The sequence below is a fragment of the Protopterus annectens genome, chromosome 5.part0 (genome assembly GCF_019279795.1).
Source record: "Protopterus annectens isolate FY-2018-M chromosome 5.part0, PAN1.0, whole genome shotgun sequence".
NCBI classification, from domain to species: domain Eukaryota; kingdom Metazoa; phylum Chordata; order Ceratodontiformes; family Protopteridae; genus Protopterus; species Protopterus annectens.
The window spans coordinates 458,979,455-459,003,143 of NC_056735.1; the positions used below are offsets into that span (position 1 = coordinate 458,979,455).

Sequence of the window (23,689 nt, forward strand, 5' to 3'; positions counted from 1 at the left end):
TCTGGTGGCAGTAACTACCATACAGTCTGAGCAGAAGGGGGCAAAGCTAGTAAATATGTGCTAGTCTTTCCCAGGTGTGTGTGTGCGAAAATCAAATCTCACTGCTAGTCTTTCCCAGATGTGTGTGTGAAAATCAGATCTCAAAGAGTGTGTGTATCAGCTGCTTGGAGCAGGGATACAAAGCACTGGTTTCACAGAGAGGGTGCTGGAGGACTTCACTTGGACACTCGGCTGAGGACTCAGCTCTACAGCTGTGCCAGTGGGGAATCTTACTGGGGACCTGGAGGGAGACAGACAGAGAAATACATACCTCAGACTGAGTGTGTTCCCTGTGTGCTCATAAGGGAACTTGTGCTTGATGCAGACAGCTGCAAATGGAAATAGTGCATGTATCTATTTTTGTTCCAAGTGAATGTCCCTCTCCAGTGTTAGTGGTAAGGATTCACACTCATTGATTACTGGCCCAGAAAGGGGACATCACAACCTGCAGCAAGTAAATTATGGCTAACGTCTCCTTGTTAAAGATGTGCCTGGCCTTCTCCCTGTTGTTCCTGGTTGGGACAAACAGTACACTCTCTTGGCTGGGAAGGTGATCACTGCCCTTCCACTACCTGTCTGACTGCCTCAATCACTGCCACTCCTCCAGTGGCCCTTTTTGGAAGTTCTCTCTTGTTTGAATAGTTCATGAAGACAGCCATTGTTGGTTGGAAAGTTCACATTATACTTGGTATCAGGGACTTAAAAAGTCAATTCATCTTTTGAATTGCTCTGCCTCTTTGCTACAGTTCTTGAATATTTGGACAAACAATAATCATTTCTCTATGGCTGCATTCAACAGCTGCTGTTTGAAGTTTTCTGTTAAGGGTAAAATCCATACCCAAGCCAGAGCTGACTGCAGTGGCACAGATATTTGTTACATCATAAAATGATTTGACAGCATATCTGTTAACTAAAAGGGAGACCTGTATCAATTTCAAAACTAATTTTTCAAAGATGAGTGTAGTATTTTCTCCCATTTTTTTTCTGTCCATTTGATAATGTACTCTTAGACAATCATACTGCTGAAAATAGCCAAGATCATGTACATGACTACCCTTGTCATGAGGCAGGATGCAGTGAACCGATGTCAACTTGGAGACAATGGCTGCATCCACAGAAATCACCATAGGAATTGCCACTGGGTTCCTTACTAAAATACTTGACATACTCTTCCACCCTACAGAAGCAGTCTAGATTTCTGGCTGCCAGTGGCCAAGAATTAGATTCTAAACTGTAGCTCTCAAGACAGTCCCTGAATGCCTGAATTAGGTACAGCTACTGGTTCAGGTCCTCAATATCCAAATGGTCAAAATATCACTTGTGGGAGTTTAGGAGTTCTTTTGTTCCCCATTTGAAAAACTCCCACATTAAATTAGATGCTTCCCAAGAGGAGACATCCTCCAAGGAGGGAGCCTAGAGACAAGCATATCTCAACATCAGTGTCATAACCAAGGGGAAACAGATTCGGACAGGTAAGGTCCTCCTCCTCCTGATCTCAGTGACTTCTTCAGAGATGTCTCTCTCTCCTTCTCTTAGGAGAAAGAATCATCTAATAGGTGGATGACTGAATCAGCTGGGAAACAGGGACAAGAATCTTCCTGTTGTAATTCTGAGACCATGATTGTGAGTCCTGGAATTAAGCGAGAAAAAAAGAGGGGCAGCAAATGTTGACAAATGCCTTTTTCCATTAAAGTTAATTTTATAGGGAGAAGCTTCCTTGCACACATTCCCCACATTTAAATATACACTAACTCCAAAACTGCTACACTACTGAGAAAGTCCACATTTTCACAATTCCAGTCTTGCTATTGCAGGACTTACAGTTATTAAGTCTCAGAACTTAAACTGTTACTGAATCCTTTGCCATGTCACAACTCAAAGCACCAAAAAAGAACTAAAGATGGCCTGGGTTCTTCAACCCTTTATAATATAATTTCTACTGATGTCTGCAGTGTAGGTGGGCTGGCTCTGTACTGGGGTGCCCAAAAGCTCTAGAAGTCAGACATCTACCTACATTACAATGCTCATTATGTTACAAATGACACTTAAGTATGAGCCTTATGATTAACATCAACAACTATATGTGATCTCTGTCCTTTCATTCTTGAACTCCCAGCAGCATTTGACATTGTGAACCACAGTCCCTGATAAAGCACCTGCACATACTGTGGTGTTTCTTTCACAGTTCTTAAAGGGGTATGTCTATTACCTCTCCAGTCTATTCTGGTGTTAATCCCACAACCAGTTATTTGCTTATATTTTAAGTGCCTCAATGTTCATAGGTAGGTACTAGGCAACTGGCCCTAGGGCCTATATAAGCCTAGCCAAAAAGGTTGGCTTTCGCCACCCAAGAAAATTATTTTCCTGTGCCACTGTCGAGCAGAGCCACAGAGGTGATCCCTGGGGTGAATTTCCTATTTCCCATCCAATCATCAAGATTTTTCTTGAGGAGTGCTAATGAGGAGCTTTGTTTGATATAGATAGGTAGTTTGTTCCAGAGTATGGGAAGTCTCTGGGACAGGAATCTATCCCTCCAGCATGTTCTGTTTATTGTGGTGACAAGATTTAGGTCCCTAGAGCATGTAGCTAGGAGGGATTGGGATTTCTTTAAGTGGAGCATTCCAACAGCTCTGGGTTTGACACAGCTTTGTATGTTAGGCAGATATTGCCTCTGAGTAGGCGATATGCGATGGAATAAAGCTGGAGTTTTTTGAGACGGTCTGTGTAGGGCATCTGCTTGAGGCCGGTAATCCTATTTGTGAGGTATTTCTGAGACTTTTCCAGTTGTTGTAGATGTCTTGTGAGGTACATACCAAAAGGGGCGTTGTACTCTATAATGGGTCTAATGAATGACGAGTAGAGGGGAACAATAACCTCTTTTTTTTTCTGGATGAGAAACCTTTTGTGATAAGGTGTGCCATATAGAAGGATTTCCTGACTATAGTGACAATGTGATTATCAAAGGAGAGACTACTGTCCACCTATGTCCCAAGGTATCTTATCACACTTTTGGTGTTAAGTAGACTACCACCTATGTGGTAGCCCATGGGTACAGAGTTTTTACCAAAGGGGATGATAATGCACTTTTTGGCATTGAACTTGAGGCCATGGCTTTGACACCAGGCATCTGTCTCAGTGAGGCCCTTTTGTATGATGTCCACATCGTTAGGAATTTCAATAATGGCTCCTAGTTTGCAGTCATCTGTGAACTTCATTAGCCAAAGACCTTCTGTGTTAGCCTGTACTTCAGAAAAGTAGATACCAAACAGGAGTTCTGCACCTGGCTCCACTGTTATTCAGAGTGCATATTCTGCCAGTGAGATTGGTCATTCAAGGTAAAGGTATTCAGTGCCACTGCTAAGCTGATGACATTCACCTTTACCTTTACCTTTCATTTCCCCAGGAGCAGGTGTCTAATTTTACAATACCTGAAGACTGCATGAAGACACTTTTCACTTGCTAGACACTAATAACCTTAACATTAAACCAACAAAGATTCAGACAGTGGTTGTATACGCCAGTATTCCTGCTTCATAGGACCTTTCCTTTCTCCCTTTTCTTTTAATAGTAAGAATAGGTTGGATTTTATGCCTTGCATGCAGAATCTCAGTGTGATGCTTTGCACCACACTAACATCAAATGGACAGGAGTAAGCAGTTGTCACATAATACTGCCTCATAAACAACAGTACCCAGATAAAGCACCTTTTACCACATCTGTAACTAACAACAGTGACAACATTCCTTTACCCTTCTCTCTTACGCTACTACAGTGAGCCTTATCTGTCAGGCATCAAACTCCCCCGGCTATTTGCAGGTACAGACCTCTTTTTGACTGGTAGGTGCTTCATGGTTTCATCACATTACCCGGTTCTACAAGATTCTCCAAGGCTGTCTGTTTCGCAAGTTCTATTAAGACTTTAATTCTGACCTTAAATGCCACAAATGGCCTTTAAGTTGAATGACAGATTAAGGTTTGTTTCACAGGTTCTTTAAAAACCATCTGTACAGAATTAGTTTCCTTTTAACTTCACAAAGTGAATCAGTTGTCAATTATGGTGGACTGCTTTAAGAATTATTGGAATGAAGGATGTTTTAATCAAGCATTCTATTCATTTGGCTTTACATTAGTTGCAGTTTATGCTTATTTTCTGTGCTTAAGCACCTAAATAAATATATTAAAGATGTGGCTGTGTGCTTGTCTATGCATACACGCTTATATACATAAAAACACACAAATATGTTTGGACAGACATGCACATATACATGCCTCAGACATTGAGAAATATTTTGCGACTTCTAGTATTGTGAAATCAGAGGTTACTTTTTACTGTACAAACAAAATCTGTCCATCTCACAATTACAAATAAGCATTTAAAAGGACTGCTCTGAAACCAGAAAAATTAAAGATCAGCTCAGAAAACCCACAACAATGAAAAATAAATGATTTCAAAAGAGACAGCATACTTACAGCAGAGGGCCTTCTGAAGTCGCCGAAGCTTCATTGCAGTTCTGTAGGCTGAGAATCGAACATTATTCAGGTCAGCTGAAAAAAAAGTCACAAAATATGCATGTCACTACTAAAGGCAAAGAAATAAAATATACAGAAGCAGATAAATTCAAGGAGAACTAAACAGGCAAGTTGTATTATTCATGTAAGATATAAGCATTTCTGTTTCTTTTTATTTGCCACAATAAACCACTTAAAGAAACATCAGAATGGGAAGTGGTCTACAGTCAATTGTATACTGGGTATTGCATACGAGCAGGTAAATATGATTCCTGCTTCATAGCTTACCTGTTGATTTTCAATGGGTCTTCTTTTTATTTTTGGTGTTTACAGCAAAGAGATGGAAATAATTAGAAGTTAATATCTTCTCAGGATCACTCAGTGATTTGAATGTAGGCCTCCTTCTAGTCAGACAAACAGCAGAGTCTCACACCCACATAATAAACAATTGTAAAATGCCACATTGTATACTGTACATGGTATGATTTAATACTATGTATTGTATCATGTCTTGCTGATCTCTGTGGTAAAGGATAATTTCCAAAGAAGTTGAAGCTGTACTTCAAAAGGAAGACTAAAAGGGTAAACCTATGCATCTTTAAATGTCTGGAAAGAAGTTTACGAAAGCAGAGCATACAATGACACACACAAGCTAAAACATTGAAGACTACCACAATGGTGCCCCTCAGCAGATTTTGGAAACAGCAGTATTTCACAAAGTCACATGGTTTCTCAGCAGCTGTGACCTAACGCAACATACTCATTTCAGAGTTCATGGCAAGTGAACTTGGGCAGCAGAGTCATAAAATCTACCAGCTCTAGAGAAGCAACTTCATCTCATATTTAAGAAGAAAGACGATTAAGTGCGACTATGTTAGCTAACACAGAAATCATGATTTCAACATATTAAAAGTTGAAATTATTAGTCTTTACTAAGTAAATGTGATCAATAAAGAAAAGATGCACTGTCCTATTAGCCAGGGTTAGCTGTTATCAAAGCTGTTTGAACTCCAGGGACCGAGTAGGTGGAAATTAGTGTTTTAAATTACTGACCTGTCTAGCCCTCTGTCTACTGACAGATGAACAATTTTCTTCTAATTTACAAGAACTGCAACATTAAACTCATGGATTAGCCAGCAGTGACTCAACAGTGGCAACAGCCGAAAAAAGCCAACACGTTTGACATCTAAACTCAGCAACATACAGTCCACGGGTCTTTATCAGCAGTTACTTTTGTTCTGAAGTCATAACATCGTTGCAGGTAACGATGCTTAAAAATTTTAAACATGTATTTAGTTACCTATTTATTTATTTATTTGTTTGTTTTTGTTACCCAGGTAAGGGACTGAACCATTCATTACCATGTCAGGCACCACCCCAAGGCTGCAACAAAAGAAAATCACACATTTGAAAACACTTCAAGAGTCAGCAGACTGCAGAAAGGTTGCATTAACTAGCAGCATATTACCTGACAAGTATGTACACATAAATATAAGAACACAGCTTAATATTCCTTATTCAGGCAATATAAAAACCTGCCCAGTTGGTAGAAATGATACCTCTAAACATAGCTAAGGGCTGTCCTGTTCTAGTGTTTAATTCAACAAAATTACTTTGCATTTTATACTTCCTCACAGTTCTATATAATGATAATTATAACTTTTATACTTTTTCTCAACACTTTTTAGCTCTGAGTACAAGTGTGTCTGTTGTGAATATCACAAAGAAGCATACAGCCTGTGCATTTTGTGCAAAAAAAAAAAAAAAAAAACTTAAGCATCCATTTGGGAGATTAGGTTAGGTAAGTCTGCATATAACAATTCAGTAACTGATATTAGTTACCAGAATTAGACCAAACAAGACAACATAATCTCATCAAAGCAGACCATTATCAGACTATCTATATATATATATATATATATATACATACATACACATCAGAATATCAGCACCTCACATTCAGGAAGAAGGCAGGCTAGGGAACAGTCATTGGCAAGAATAGTGAATTTAGGAAACAGCAGGGCCAGGAAACCTGGCTGTCGCACAGCACTCTCCTGTCAAATACATGTCAGGCAGCTTCCTGTGCTGATCTTTTATCTTAAAGATGTAAATCCAACAATGAAAGCACAACATATGTGGAGGCAGGCAGTGCTGTAGAGGAGGTACCATCATTATCAGACAAAACAGTCTCTTCATAGTAAATATCAAACAAAGTATTCTAGAAAAGGAAGCAACATTTCCAACGATCTAAAGTGGTTAAGAACTGAAACAGCAGATTAAAGATAGGAAACACATTTTAATCACATTAAAATGGTAGAGATACTCAACAAATCAACAAAAACTAAAGGCATTATTTTTGAGAAGAAATGTGAACAATGATAGGAAACCAGCAACATGAAAAAATAAAATTCCAGCAAAATGTGTTACAGGCCATAAAGTAAGTTGCTTTACCATCTTGATTCATGAACATCCCATCCACATAAACAAACTTCATCCCTGTCCATTTTCAAAAGCAACTTAGATCTATGGATAGGAAACAGAAACTGTACCCCAGGACTGCGCCCTGTGCTACTAATGGCAGAGGTGGCTCCTAAATGCTTTACTCCTTTCACTGGTCCCCTCAAATTATCTACAGTATGATCCCGGTTATTCTCATTTGATGTAATATGTAATTATCGACCACTGGATGGGTAAGGCCAGTCTATAACAAGATAGGATAGGTTAATTTGAGTACAAAAACGGAAACTGACTAGGCTTAAAATGGCCCACAAGGGCAGATAGCCCAGTACTTAGCCATGAACCTAAGAAAGGAGGGAAAAAGTTTATTTAAGCTGTAATAAGCAAAGATTCCTTTCCACTTCAACAGATGATTTATTTCCTTTTAAATGTGCCAGCTACTCAAGAAAACTGGACTTCAGAGGGTTAAGATTTGCTGTCATACAACAAAAATGACATTGATCAAAGTAGTGAACTTCTGAGGAGCTGGCAGTGAGTCACGGCCAGCCACAAGTGACTGAAGCAAAGCCCTAACAATGAAAGACATCATGAGAAATACATGGCTGCTGCCTTTCACAAAAGCAAATTAATATACACTTAAACAGCAATTACACACATGATGTGGAATCATCAAAGTGGCAAGGTGGGCAGATGACTCCACTACATAAATATGGCAAGAAATCTAAATGTTCTGTATGTCAGAGTACTTACAGAGATAAAAATAATGTAGGAAAGCAAATGATGTGAAGATGCAGAGGACTGCAGCAAATACTGCTGTCACTTCCTCACCACCCGAGTTACGCTGCTGTTCCTTCTCCATCCCTCCACCTTGACCGTCTCCATTATTACTAACTAAATTAAACCAAATGGAATTAAAGACTACATAAGTGCAATTCATACATCACTTCTCTCAGGAATGTATCTTGGGCTTTGTACTGTTTCGCTTCTCTTAACAATGTATCTTGGGCATTGTATTGTTTTCTTATTTTAGCTTTTCTCCCCAGGTCTCCACTGAAAAGGGACTTTTGCCTGTCTGGACCATGCTGATAAACACATGCAAATCTTCTTCTTCTTTCGGCTTTTCCCAGTTAGGGGTTGCCACAGCGGATCACCTGTCCGCTCATGATTGGCAGTGGAGTTTTTACGGTGTCGGGTTGCCAGCCCGGTGCCCAACCTTTCACAGAAGGCACACAACTAGGGCCAATTTACAGTGTCCAATCCACCTACAGCATGTCTTTGGGATGTGGGAGGAAACCGGAGCACCCGGAGGAAACCCACGCGACCACAGAGAGGACATGCAGACTCCGCACAGAAGGCACCCCAGCCAAAGATCGAACCAGAGAACTGATAAACACATGCAAATAAATAAAAAAAAACTGCAGGCACACTCTGTTTGTGGAGAAAAATAGTTGAACATCTATGTTCATAGAATGAGTCAAAGTGAGATGGAAAACATTCAATTTTGATATACCTAGCAGTAGCAGATGGAAAAGTAGTGCATTCTGCCAAGACTAAAGATAACTGCAAAATTTACTAAAAAAAACGGAAGTTCCATTTGAGATGCCTTTTTTTGCTAAGACATTTTTAAAAGGGGCATGAGCAGTCATGAACATAGAAAATAACAAAGCAGTTATAATTCAACAACCACTGTATCTTGAATCGGCTAACTTCTAGATAGAAGACCTTAAAGAGTGTCACTGAGAGAAAGAGGCCCTCATAGTTTCAGAGAATATGACCAGGGAGTAGAAGCAGAAGGCTTTAAAGACATACCACCTAAATTTTGGACAAGCTTCTATGGACAGACCATAGAAACTGCTGGGTCTATATTATAAACACGAAAGCTGTAAAGAGCAAATACATGTACATCGACACATAAAGGTCGATGTACAAAAAGAGTGAAATACATAAACACCAAACGTATTTCGTCAATGAATAGCGCCATGCAGGTAAGCTCAAACTAACTAACTCAAATTAAATTAACACACTTTTGCAGAGGGGCAAGCCCCCCTGCACCCCCCACACCCCCCTACTTAAATATGCCAACTCCAAAACCACACTACAGTGGGGGAAAAGGATATATTTCCTCATCCCCACGATCGCCTTGCTGGCCAAGCAAATACGTTCGGTGTTTTCATTTTCGCCAGTTACGTATTTTGCTCTTTTTGTACATCAACCTTTATGTGTCGATGTAGACGCATTCGCTATTATGAGCTTTTGTGTTTATAATATAGACCTGAAACTGCTTACTAGTTTAGGAAACAAGTTGTGAGTTATGTCATAAGCATAGTAGATCTTATCTTATGTATGGCATGCCTCTGGCCTCCAGATACAATGAAACAGTTTCTGTGGCATTGGATGAAGCACCTGATACCTTCAAGTCATTGATCAGTTTACAAGTTTCAGTGCTGGAAGGTTTATAAACAATAAAAAGGCATCATCAGGAACTGTAAAGAAATATATTCACTGCTGGAAAGCAAGAAAGGTCCACCCCAGGACAAATTCAGTCACAACTGTGGAGAATTTAGAAACACTGTAATTATAGATATGGCAAAGAAATAGCTTTTGGTACAATGGACCCCAGAAAAACACAATCAGATATCAACAGAAATCAAGTTAAAAGCAAACGCCAGTAGTAAATGCAACTAGGAAACAGAACTAGACTGGGGTCTAAGGACAGAAAATGCTATACAGAATGTTTACAATTATAGTTCATAGCTTATATATGGTCAGAACCCAACTCTTCATATTAACTTGTGTACGCTCAATGACATGTTGCATGTTCTAAAAGGAACCAAGAGGTCAGTTTACTTTCGCTGCTTCATGTTTTCACATGCAGTTATGTCAAGTACTTCCTTATAACTGTTCGTGTTACATGCATTGTACTGTACAGCATCACAATACAGTAACTGCATGTTTACACTATAACTGATTGACTGGCCTGGGTCATGGCTGAAAATGGTCTGAGGACCAGACCACCAACCAGATCAACAAAGTTAATTAATTAACCACTAATAAATAAATAAGTAAACAAACTGGGAGAGTCCTCTTTACCTCTAGCTCTGTATACAGTTGTACTATGCACGTCTACCTGTTTTCACATTAACAGACTGAAATCTATGACTTCATTACTTCAACTCACCTGTAAAAATTTTAAGTCAGGATTAAGATTACACCTGTTTATACTACAATTCAAATTTTGTAATGATCATTAGATCCAGCCATCAGTACTTGAAACTCCTGGAATTGACAACATAGTGTAGAAGGATAAGATCCTTCACTACAGCCCACATCAGCACATTTTAATTAGCAGCCCAGGTGTTGGAGAACCAAGGAAAAAAGTACAGTTTTGTACCTACCATAAATGTAGATGTTCGAGTGCTAATACAGCTGCAGTCATAACAGATGGGTTTTCCTGCCGTCAGGCGGGTCCTCGGTCGGCTGAATTCCAAAGTCTAGGTCCGGCGTCAGTTGTCATCGCTTCTTCCCTGACGTCAGTGCGACAGGGGTATAAAAGAACCAGCCGATGCCATTTTCTTCAGTTTTTCTTGCCCCAGATGTCAGGTGCCCCCAGAAGGAAGGCAATACATAAATTTATGCAATAATGCAATGCAGTATAATCAAAAAACAGTAGTTGCAAGCAAATACACCATAAAAGAATACCCCAATCAGGTTGTATGAGGAGGTGTTCGCCATAAGGCCTGTTCCAGAGGGGAAGGAGGGAGGGAAACCTGGACTGCAGCTGTATTAGCACTCGAACATCTACATTTATGGTAGGTACAAAACTGTACTATGTTCATCGTGCATACAGCTGCAGTCATAACAGATGGGTAGAATCCCAAAGCTAAAATAAGGGTGGTAGGCACTAGGTGGAACTAGGAGGAGCCAGGATGCCCTGCAAAACTGCAGTGGCAAAACCTGCTCTAGATTTGGAGTATAAAGGCAGGTGATAGTGCTTGGAGAAAGTATGCACAGAACTCCAGGTGGCAGCTTCCAAAATATCTTTGGTAGGAACCACCCTGAGGAAAGCTGCAGAGGTAGCTGTGGCCCTAGTGGAGTGAAACCTTATGCCTGCAGGTACAGTTTTACCATGAAGAGAGTAACAAAAGCGTATGCAGTGGGCTATCCATTTTGAGATTGTCTGTTTGGAAATAGGCTTCCCTTGAGCCCCTGTAGCATAGGACACAAAGAGCTGCTCTGATTTTCTGAAAGGCTTTGTTCTGTCCAAATAATAACGTAGTTGCCTGTGAATATCCAAATAATGCAGTAGCCTCTCCCCTTTGTTTTGAGGATTGGGGTAAAAGGTAGGTAAGTGGATAGCCTGATTCAAGGCTACCCTGGATACTACCTTTGGCATAAAGGAAGGGTTGGTTCGTAAGGAAACTCTGTCCTGATGGAAAATGATGAAAGGTTGCACAGCCATGAGGGCTTGAAGTTCAGAAACCCCGGCGAGCTGAGGTGATAGCCAGCAGGAAGGCTGTTTTCCAGGACAAATATTGTAGTTCCGTTGAGGCAGCTGGCTCGAAAGGAGGCAAAGTCAGTTTCTCTAGAATGAAATTGAGATCCCAAGCAGGCACTGGTTGTTTCCTTGGGGGTTTAATATTCTTAGCCCCTCTGAGGAACTGTCTTAAGAGGGGGTGAGAGAATAAAGGAGGATCAGTGTTGTATTCTGCAGAAATGGCTGAGGCATGGATTTTGATGGAAGAGAATGAAAGTCCACTGCTTAGCATCTCAGCTAGGTACTGTAATATTTGAGGTAAATTCAGTATTCCAGGGTTCTGGCCCTTTTTCTCATTCCAAGCACAAAACCGTTTCCATTTGGCGGAGTAGGCCTTTCTAGTAGAAGGTCTTCTGGCCTCCAAAATGACATCCTGTACCTCCTTGGAGAGTAGGCTCTGTTGTGATTTTAAGGAATCTTCCATGCGGCTAGATTGAGTGTTTTCAGCTGACTGTGAAGAGTTTTGAAGTTGTGCTGAGTCAGTAAAAGAGGCATTAGAGGCAGGATCCATGGTGGGGAATGCATCAGGCTCCTCAGGAGTGGGTACCAGTGTTGTCTTGGCCAGTCTGGAGCGATGAGAATCATCTGTGGTCTGTCTGCTCTGGTTTTTAATAGAACTTTGGGCAGCAGAGGAAGAGGTGGAAAGGCATAAACTGTCATTGTTGTCCAACTGAAAGACAGTGCGTCCACTATCCAGGCCTGTGGATGAAAAGTCCTTGAGCAGAATTTTGCTAATTGGTGATTTCTGTGGGAGGCAAAGAGATCTATGTCTGGCCTTCCCCATGCTTGAATTATCTTTGAAAAAACTTGAGGATGCAACTTCCATTCGTGTGGATCTGTCATATTTCTGCTTAGGCTGTCTGCCAGCGTGTTTTCCTTGCCTGGCTGGAACTGTGCTTGAAGCTCGATTTGCAATTCTAGAGCCATGTTCCAAAGAGACATGGCTAGCCTGCATAGGGGGTATGAATGGGTTCCTCCCTGTTTGTTTATCTACCACATTACTGTGGTGTTGTCTGTCCTTATTAATAGCTGGCTTGGATGCAGCAGGTCTTTGAAAGCTATAATAGCATTTATTACTGCTAGCATTTCCTTTTGATTGATGTGTAGGTGCTTTTCCTTTTGGGACCATCTGCCCTGAATGGACCGATTTGTCATGTGCGCCCCCCAGGCGTAATCCGAGGCATCTGTTGTGATGATTTGACTTGCTTGAGGCTTGCAGAATGGGAGACCTGCGTTTCTTTGGCATGCTTGAGCCCACCACAGAAATTCCTTTTGAAGACATGGAATTAGTGGTATTATTGTTTCCAAGCTTTGGCTGTGCTGAGACCATAGGTTTTTCAGGTACCATTGAAGTTTCCTCATATGCAGCTTTGCACATGGGATTAGTAGGATGCAAGATGCCATGAATCCCAGAGCCTGCAGGATTTTCCTTGCAGTCAGCCTGGTGAAAGTTGCCATTTTTCTGAAGTATTGAGTTAGTTGCCCTTGTTTCTCTGGCATGAGGTAGGCCATCTGGGTGTTTGTATCCAAGTTGGCACCCAGGAAAAATATTGTTTGAGATGGTAGTAGCCTTGATTTCTTTTTGTTGACTGTGTATCCCAGGGAATTCAAAAACCTTATTACAAAAGCTAGATGTTTCAGAAGTATGTGCTTGCTGTCCGCTTGGATCAGGCAGTCGTCCAGATATGGGTATATTTGTATCCCTTGCAGTCTGCAGTAGGCAATTACTGATGCCAGGCATTTCATGAACACTCTGGGCGCAGTAGATAAGCCAAAGGGCAATGCAGAGAATTGATAATGTGTTGAACCTGCAAGAAATCTGAGGTATCTTCTGCAATCTTGTCTGAAGTTGGACATGCAGGTATGCCTCCTTGAGGTCCAATGTTACCAGCCAAGACTCCTTGCCCAGCATGGGAAGAAGCTGCTGTAATGTGAGCATCTTGAATTTTGGCACGATTAAAAAAGTGTTTAGGATGGATAGGACCAAAATAGGTCTCCAATCTTTGCCCTTCCTTGGTACCAGGAATAGTCTGGAATAAAAACCTTGACCCTGTTCTTGTGCAGGTACCTCTTGAATAGCTTTCATGTCCATGAGATCTGAAATTTGTTTTTGTGCCTCTGCCCTTTGATTGTGTGGCAGGTTTGGCATGCCTCTCATTTTTGGAAGGGTGTGAAAGTGGAATCTGTAGCCTCTGTCTATAATGTCCAGGATCCATTTGTCTTTTGTGACAATATGCCAATTTTTTGAAACTAGTGCCAGTTTCCCACCTAAAGGTGCTGCCATTTGAGCTTTGCTTGGCATGCAAAGGGGAAAGTAATTGGTTCTGCTTTCTGAATGGCTGTGAACTATCCTCACTACCTCTTTGGGTAGGTGCTTGCCATTGTCTGCCTCTAAATGATCCTTGAGATTGCCCCCTACCCCTCGGGCGCCTGTATCTACCTCTTTGGGGTCTGTCCGTGACTGGAAAGGACCAATTTTTTGAAGGCCAATTTCTACTGAAATGTGGAGGTTGTACCTGTAGAAAATCTTTCACTGTTTGCATTGATTTTGCCTTTTCCTCCATTTTCTTTAATACCTCCTCAGCTTTAACACCAAACAATACATCTTTTTGCAGGGGTGCATCCAGTAATTTAGCTCTGACATGATCTGGTAAGGTTTGCTCTTTAAGCCAAGCATGTCTACGTATGACTGATCCTGTAACAGCAGCTCTACATGAGGCTTCTAAAGCATCAAAACCACATTGCAAGGTATGTTTACCTACTTGCTCTGCACTATGTATCAAAACCTGCAACTCCTTCAAATCTGGTTGTTCAGGTTGTGACATTTTGCTTCTCAACTGTGATAACAGAAACTGTTGGTATTTTAACATATGGAACTGGCAGTTTAATGCCCTCATGGCTAAGGTGGCCGAGGTGTATACCTTTTTCCCCCACCTTTCTAAGGCTCTGGAATCCCTCTCTGAAGGTAATGGATTTTTAGCAGTGGAGGCCTTAATTTCCTTGGGGCCCTGTGAGATAGTTTCTGGGTCAGCCGCATGGCTTTTGTACAGGAATTGGTGTGAGTCAGGAACCCGGTAATACCTGTCAGGCTTGACTGGAGCTGGAGGCAAAGAATCTGGGTTGAGGCAGGACTCCGAATATACATCATCAAGGATATCTAAGACAGGAGGTATAGCCAGAGGCCTGTGCTGAGGGAGCAAGAGAAAATCCCTAAGCCTTTTCTTCGAGTCTGAGTACTCTTGGCCTTCCCAATGGAAGTGTTCCCTCAAGGTATGCAAGGTTTCCCCAAAAGAGTAACCCTCAGGGGGGGAGACAGAAGGAATGGACTCCTCTGCATCAGAATCTTCAAACGGGGAGTATGAATGTTCCTGGTCATCAGAATGTTCTGAAATAATGGAGACCTGGTCCGAGAAGAGGGGGATTCTTCCTCCACTCTGGGCCTTTTTTCTGGGGGGGGGGGTTGAGAACCCCTGATAAGAGTAATTAAGTCCTCAGCCATTTTGAGCATCTGCTTTTTAGGCATGGGGCCTTGAGAAGGGCCCTGTGGGGTTTGTTTTTTAGCATGCATGGCTATCTTAGACTTAGTGAAAGCCTTGATGGAAAAAGAAGAGGAAGGCCTGAAGACACCTTGAGAGGAGGCAGACCTGTCTAAACTCTGAGTTTCACCGCCAAGAGTGGCTTCGGTATCTGTAGTCGGGGTGTGGGCCGAAGAGCCTGTGACCTCGGGTACAGAAGACACCACCAATGAAGTGTTGTCGGTAGTCAGGGGCTGCGTAGGCGCCTCGCTGAGAACCGGACCACCTGTAGTCGGCTTTGGCGTGGTGTCAATAGAGGCCGCGGACCTCGTGTGTCGGTCCTTATCTTTGCGTCTTTTAGTCAAAACTGGAGTCGGAGTATCCGACGACATTATGTAGTTAATTTTTTTGCCAAAAAAGTGCTGGGCGAACTCCGCCCGACGCTTAATGGTGCGTTTGTTGAATGTAGCACAAAAACGACAGGCCGAGACGTCGTGGTCTGGACCTAAGCAAGGAATGCAGAGGGAATGAAAATCCTTATGCGGTATTTGCTTCCCACATGAAATACAATTATTAACTTTGTCTGACATCGGTCTGAGGCAAGAAAAGTTTCCCCAACGGGGTACTTAGCTTTCAAGAAGACTTCAGTTGCAGATATTCGTAATCTCAGGAGCTGGCCGACCGGCACTTGCGAACTGCTTCTGCTTCGGGCACTGTGCGGCAAGAAAGACTGAAGAAAATGGTGTCGGCTGGTTCTTTTATACCCCTGTCGCACTGATGTCAGGGAAGAAGTGACGACAACCGACGCCGGACCTAGACTTTGGAATTCGGCCGACCGAGGACCCGCCTGACGGCAGGAAAACCCATCTGTTATGACTGCAGCTGTATGCACGATGAACATCAGGAGAGAACGGCTGAAATCAGCCCATCTGAAGGGGTGTAGTGTTATTACAAGTCTTAAGGACAGAGAAGAACGCAGATGAAGTCCTTGAATGTCCACTCTATACCAGTGGCAGTATTCAGTATGTATGCACCTCACCAAGGAATGCATGGCACTCTAGCCAAGTCAAAAAGGTATGCAACAGCGTGTACCTCCCTGGGTCTGGCACAGCAGAACCTGCATATCTGCCAGCTAACAAGGGAAGGGAGTTAATAATCAAAAAAATATGAGCCACCATAAATGATGATCTGCCATGTTCAACCTTTGCTTGGACTGTCTGGCCATAACAAGAGGTTACTAAAAGACATTCCCTGGAACTCAGAAAAATTTACCACAAAATTGAAGCCTTAATTCTGAAGTTTAGAGTGATTCAGAAATGCTCTGCTACATCTGCTTTAACTCAGCACTGGCTATATTGCATAAAGTGGACTTATTGATGAAGCAGCCACATAAAAATACAGCAGACAAGGGGAGTGGATAATGCATATTAGCTATGTGCTCTTTGTCTGGAAAATAGTAATGAAATCAGGTTAATATGGTAGAGGAATTCTTCATTACTGCATTATTTTTTACACAAGGAGGAAAAAGTGAATACAATTAGACACCACAAAGCTGTCTGTGCATGTGTGTGTGTTTGTGGGTCTGTGAAAATCTGAATACCATAACTGCATGTAGGTATCAAGGAACTGTCCCTGTTTCTATGCTTGTGTGTGTTTTTGTGTCTGTGTGAATATCTTTGTGGTAGGCAGGGCTCCTAGAGTGTTGTCTCAGGTATAAATTCTTTCTCAGGGCACTTTTTGTAATGTGGAATCAACTATAACAAACCTATCTATGAATGTGCATGTGTGTGTGTGTGTGTGTGTGTGTGTGTGTGTGTGTGTGTGTGTGTGTGTGTGTGTGTGTTGGTGTTTGTGTGTGTGCGCACAGTTGTCTGTGTTGGGAGGTGCCCTTAATACTTTGATCAGGTCTCAATCAGGTCTGACAATGTTGTGTTTGATTATGAGATATGTTAATAAGCTGAAAATTAGCTGTTGATCTATGCAGCTTATCATGTCTCTGAATTGGTCAGTTTCACCATTGTGCAAATTGGCAGACCCATATTAGCCAATTAGCACTGGTGGCGAGAATCTATTTGAATTCTAAGGATTCACCCACTATGAAAGGAAGAACATCTACAATGTAGTGTGGTGGATTTTTAGCATTAAACAGAATGGAGAAAAATGGATCAGCAGTACGCATGGAAAAATATGAAGATGTATGGTTGATATGGACAAAAAAAATCATAAAGTTCCAAAATTGGTTACATAGATTCTTGAACTCAGGTATATGCAGACCTGGATTATAAGACAGACATATGTAGCATACATCCTGTCTTACCTTTTTTTTTCCATTTGTACCACAACTATCCACTTCAAGGAATTGCTGCATTCATTTTAAAATACAAAGATGTGCACACATACAGTAATGTTTTTAAATTTTTGAAACATACAATTGTGAGTCCAGAACACTGACACCGAATCTAAAAAAATGGAGACTTTAAACATTTAGCCCCTGTAGTTTACAAGACTAAATGCATAAAGAGAGGCTGTTAAGCAACATAAATCACTTTCTACTTCACTCCTAGAGTTTCCTGAGCGGACCACTTTGTGTAATTATTCTCAGCAGCTTGAATTAATGCTGTTCCACAAACTGGTCATGTTAGGCATCAGTTACAGTCAAGCATGCATATTTAGCTATCCTTTTTATTGATCAGGTTAGTCGCATGAGGGTAGTGACCTATTTGCAGAGGAGACCCATGGTGGTAATTATAATACTTGGGAAATTTGATCAGAGTATTAGGGAACTTCCCCTACTCATCATTGTTGCAAAGGGGACCCATTTTACAAGAGCACTTCCTGTTTCTGTTCCAGATGCAGAGATGGCCAGGAGAAATAAGGAGGCAGATGAATAGATAAGGAGATGATGGAGTGGTGAGAGAAATAGAGAAGAAAGCAAATATCAAGACCTTAAAATGTGTCCATTATTCTGAGGAGATGTTTCAAAGAAATCTGTTTGATGGAGATGAGTCAGCAAACGATGGATGTACAATTACAACCCTCCAGTTGGGAGGGTTGTGGGATTATTTACTTAAAGAAATGGTGGTGCAGAGTGACCTAAAAAATGAAGCAGATGTTTATTGGAGGGACATTATGGAGAAAATGCAAAAGGAGGATGCATTGACAATCCTGAAGAATAGTAGTGAGATGGAAAAGAAAACATTTGGAGAGAAAGTAAAAAAAAGGCAAAAGTGGAGTAGCATTAAAGATTACAAAAGAAAATGAAAAACAGAAGTACATGGTAACAATTCAAAGTAAAGACGACAGAAATAGACAGGTATGAAGTATGGGACAATTTACAAGCTCCTTTAGGTATAAAAACACATGAGGTAACAGTGTTTATTCTTATTAACAAATACATTTTGTGACATTATATTTCAGACTGTTTTTTCAATGGAAAAATTTCTTGGAGAATATGAAAAAAAGACTGCAACCCGTGGAATCTTTATGCAATAAAACATTTAACTCAGAAACAAAAAAAATGCATGTAAAATTTGGAACAGAGGCAGAAAGAGGCTTTGAAAGGTCAACTTTATGTAATGAATTACTGGACCCTGTAAAAGTTTATGACAAAAGGAGGTTAATGGAATAGTGGCTGGGATTTCAATATTCTGTTAAAATAAAAATACACATATACCAACCACAATAAATGTGGAGGGGAATAGAGATGTTGTAAAATACTGGGGATAAAACAAAACATGTTTTCTTTTTTTTTTTTTGGGGGGGGGGCATTTATTAGTAACTGTGACAAAAGAAAATTTTATACCTCTGGGGAAATGGGACTTGACGCAAAACCATGTAAATTGAAATGCTATAAACGTAACAAAATTGGACATTTATGGATGGATTGCAAAAATGAAAATAAGAGTAAAGAAAAATGAAAAATAAAGAGGAGAAAAAAGAACAAAGGGAAGAAATTTTAGAAGTACTAGAAATAGAAGAATTAAATGAGAAAAAATAACAACGAGGACAGAAAAGAAGGTTCCGAAATAAGTGATAGAGACAAACTGTGAGGTAGTACAAGAAAAAAAATCTATTGGTAAAGGGCAAAAACCAGAAAAAGAAAATTTAAAGGGATAACTATAAAAGAAAAAAAGAAAGGAAATTGATGAAAAAGAACATATACAGCTAAAGATTGGGGGCTGGTATAATGGTTAATGTGTTTGACTCACAGACACAAGATACAGTGTCTGATTCTCACCTTTGGGAGGGAAATTGCTTAGACTTAGATTGGCCTATTAAGAAAGCTAGCTTAGTAATTAGCTATGAACTACTTATGAAACCATGAATCTAAGGAAAAGGAAAAATGAAAATTTTAGAGTGTTTCTGTAAATGTGAATAGTATTATGAATATAATAAGAAGTATATGGATTTTGGAGCAGTGTGATACATGTGATGTGAATGTAATTATATTACAAGACACAATATTTTAACAAATTAAGAAAGATTACAGAGAAACTGTGGGGAGGAAAGATAATCTAGAATTTGGGAAATGAGAGCTGTTCTGGAATAGCCATAGTCTAGAGAAATACAGTAAAGATATTATTTGTAACCTTAGCAAAAATGGGAAAATTAACCACTGCAGATTTAAAATGGAAAGAACAAGTATATAGAATTATAACATTACATGCTTACAATACCTGTAAAGAAAGGGAAATGTTATTTCAGCAGATTTTAGACCATGTAGTGATAAATATGAATATTATAATAGCAGGTGACATTAACTGTGATTTACAAGACAAGCATAAAAAGAAAGAAAGAAGTGATCTAAGAAAAATGTTAGATGTTACAAGATGTGGGAAGTTAAATCTTGGGGACATACATTCATGGACTTACAAAAAGGGTATGCATAGCACTGAAATTGATTGTTTTAAAGTATTAGAAGGTTAAGTTATACGAAAAGGGGAGGTATTTGGAACAGGATTTTCTGTTCATCTTGTAATATGGCTAGAGATAAAGGAAAACAAAGAATACATAAAAGTAGCTGAAGGAATAAAAAGAATAAAAGAAAAAGCATTAAAGGAAAGAGATTAGTTATACAGTTATGGAAAGATGATATTACTACAAGAATATTTTATAAAAATTGGTCTGAACGGTGGTTGATATTTAAAGAAAATACCCGCGGTGGTGGTGCTGCGGTAGCGTTGTCGCCTCACAGTAAGATGCTGTCCGGTTTGATTCTCAGCTAGAGCGTCTTCTGCATGGAGAAATGCATGAATGGGTGTACCTTTGTTGAAGGTTGTACGTCAGAGCTGGTAACTCGGCACATAAAAATCAACTACCAATCATTAGCGGACCGGAGTTCCACTGTGGCGACCCCTAACCGGGAAAAGCCGAAAGACACAAACAAATAAAAATGTATTTTTTTACAGTGGCAATATAATGTGACAACAGTAGACAAAGACAAATACAAAACAAAATATAAAGATACATTGGAAGACTTAAAACATAATGACAGAAAGTACTTTGACAAAGAAAATAATTATATGAAAGAAATCAAGAAAAAATACAAGAACTGTTATACAAGCAAAGATCTTTTAATAAGGAAAAAGAAAAGAAGTACTGAAAGTACTGAGTTACTTAAGCAGATTAGTAAAGGAAGAAAAACCGCGGTGGTGGTGCTGCGGTAGCATTGTCGCCTCACAGTATGACGATGTCCACTTCGATTCTCAGCTAGAGCGTCTTCTGCATGGAGACATGTGTGAATGGGCGTACCTTCGTTGAATGTTGTGCGTCAGCGCTGGTAACATGACACATAAAAATCAACTACCAATCATTAGCAGACCGGAGTTCCACTGTGGCGACCCCTAACCAGGAAAAGCCGAAAGACACAACAAGTAAAGGAAGATGATAGTGTAATGAGAGAAATAAAACATGTAAAAGCAGAAATAGAAAGAACTCAGGAAAAGATTATAAATAGTGTAGTACAATATGTACAAGAAATACTTAAAGAAAAAAGGAAGTAGTGAAAAAATATGGAAAGTAAAAAAGTTAACCGAAAAGTGAATAAAGAGTTGGAAAGTGAAATTTCTTTAAATGAGTGATATACAGTACAGGACAAGTAGACACAGATTTGGCTGCAGGACCAGATGGAATAGGGTATGAAATGTATAAAAATTTAAGGGCTCGGCAAAAAAGAAAAAAAAATAAGATTTTGAATGAATGGTTAAATGAAGGTTTTATGTATGAAGAATTCTGTGAAGGAATTTTTAAATTCATATGGAAGAAGGAAGATATAAGACAATTAAAAAACAGAAACTAATAATATTAAATAATAATGATTATAAAATCTTTATTAAAATAATACAAGGGAGATTTAAAACTAAAATGGAAAATATTATGGAGAGCAGTACATATAAGTGTAAAAAGGAAAGGTTGTCAGGAGTTAATGAAACAGAAATTGTGAATGATATTATGAATAATAAAGAAAAAGTGAAAAGCTTGACAGGAAAACTTATAAGGCATTAAATTACAAATGAAGGAGAAGAGGTAAATAACACCTGAAGGGTTAAGAATTTCAGTTCTGTTAATATATGCAGAAGATATTATAATAATTGAAAAAAACAAAAACTGGACAAAAGTAGTAATACTTTGCACAAATGAGTGTCTGGAGGTGATAAGGATGGCTTTAAATATAGGAAAAAAGTAAAGGTTTAGGTGATAAAGTAAAGATAGGGGTGTATATATTTTACAGTGAATGAAATTTCGCTGTTAGATATACAATTTGGGAATAAAGATGTAAGTAGAATTCAACGGGAAAAATATAGAAGAAATAACAGAAGCCAGTCTTTCTGGAGAACATATAAATTATCACTCAGAAAAAAAGGCTTAGTTGATAAATCCAGTACTGTTAGGAAAAACAGCATACTCAGAAAGTGGATTTATGTTGCCAATTGTACTTGAAAAGGAATTATTGCAGATCATGTTTTCATTTATATGGGGTGCTAGATTAAATCCAGTAAAAAGAGGAGTTTTATATGTAAATAAAGAGGAAGGAGGTTTAAGGTTAATTAACCCAGTGGTATATGCTGCTTTATTAAATTTATACAAAGTGTTAATGTGGATCAATGAAAAACATGAGAGATTAGTAGTAAAACTGTATAAAAATATTTTTGTGAAAAATAAAAATTGATGATTTAAAAAAAGACAAAACACTGTAGTGTAAGAATGTAATGATAACATATTGCTATATAAATCCATAGGGAAAATCTAACAGATTAAAACAATTAAAGATATCAAAATAAGTCTAGTAAGAGATAAATTGCGAATAAAAGTAAATGTGCCATATAAAAAGTGATAGAATATATTTACACTGTCAAAAAGAAGAAGCTACAAAACATGTGTTTTTAAAATGTAAAAGAGTAAAAAAAATTATGGGGAAACTATTTAAAGAAGGCTTTTTTGAAGATATAAAAGAAGTGGATAAAAGAAACGACTCCATATCATATAATTAAAAAAACTATTTGTCGAATGCTTATTAGTCGAACACTAATCAGTGAACCGCAAAACACCAAACTTCCTTTTAAGCGAAACATTTTGCTGGGGAAAACAGTCAGCCATCATTGGGGATTTCCCCTTTTCCCCCACTGTAGCTCAATCTTAGAGTTGGTATATTTAGTTAAGGGGGTGGAGGGTTTGTAGCCCCCCACTAGAATGGATTTTATTTGATGATGTTTTTGTGTACTTCACTGGGTTGGCCAACTGGTTTTTAACCCAGTGAAAGTTTTCGCTTAAATGTACATTCGATATTTAGAGTTTTTGCTTATTAATATTCAACTAATAAGCGTTCAACAAACAGTTTTTCTGATTATATGGCATAGACCCAAATAAACATGGATATGATTAAATATGGATATTACAAGTATAGAAGAAAGGAATATGTTAAAACAATAGATACAAAAGTTATGTTATATGGGTTATATGGAATGAAAAAATAAATGAAATTATGTTTAATGCTAAATGGATTTACAGCAACACCCACAGCTCACCCTCACATCACCTCCACCAATCACAGCTCCTCAAGTCATATCACATTATACCACACCAACTTGCTCCACACAAAATACTCCCAATCACTCTCATTCCTACTAGGCATTTTTTTACATCACCCACGCTACTTCCCCATCCACATATTGTGCAACCCTATAATTCCTATTCAGACCCCCCCACCTAAAAACAACTTAAACTTTATAACCATGACTATCACACAACTAAGTCTAGTCTGTCTTCTCATAATTCTTTACAACACCACAAATTATCACTCTAGCAATATCCCTAAACTTAGTAGCACAACACTCCATTATGCACTCGCGTATACAGACACCACACATTATAATAATATCTGCCCACAGTTATTCAAGAACTACATAACAGACCAATTCAGAACACATATGCTCTCATTCCTACTCCAAAAAAACACAATACTTTCTCACACTCCTCACCAAACTCCAACATCTGTATAACCATTTTAACTCCAGGCTCACCATAAGTGGGGATATCCACCCCAACCCAGGCCCAAATCCATCCTGTCCAACCCAAACTGCTCCAACACAAATGTCAGAACATAACACCCCCACTTTCTTCATCCCTGGGCAAATCA

General features: G+C 39.4%; 1 protein-coding gene across 11 annotated transcripts in view; it reads right to left on the reverse strand.

The window, feature by feature from the left end:
- DMD (dystrophin) overlaps window positions 1–23,689 on the reverse strand; it is a 9,298,038-nt gene that overhangs the window by 504,906 nt on the left and 8,769,443 nt on the right. For all 11 annotated transcript variants that reach the window (XM_044072398.1, XM_044072396.1, XM_044072400.1 and 8 more), the window contains one exon: window positions 4,510–4,584. In XM_044072398.1, coding sequence (XP_043928333.1) covers window positions 4,510–4,584 — 75 coding nt within the window. The remainder of the gene's footprint in view (window positions 1–4,509; window positions 4,585–23,689) is intronic.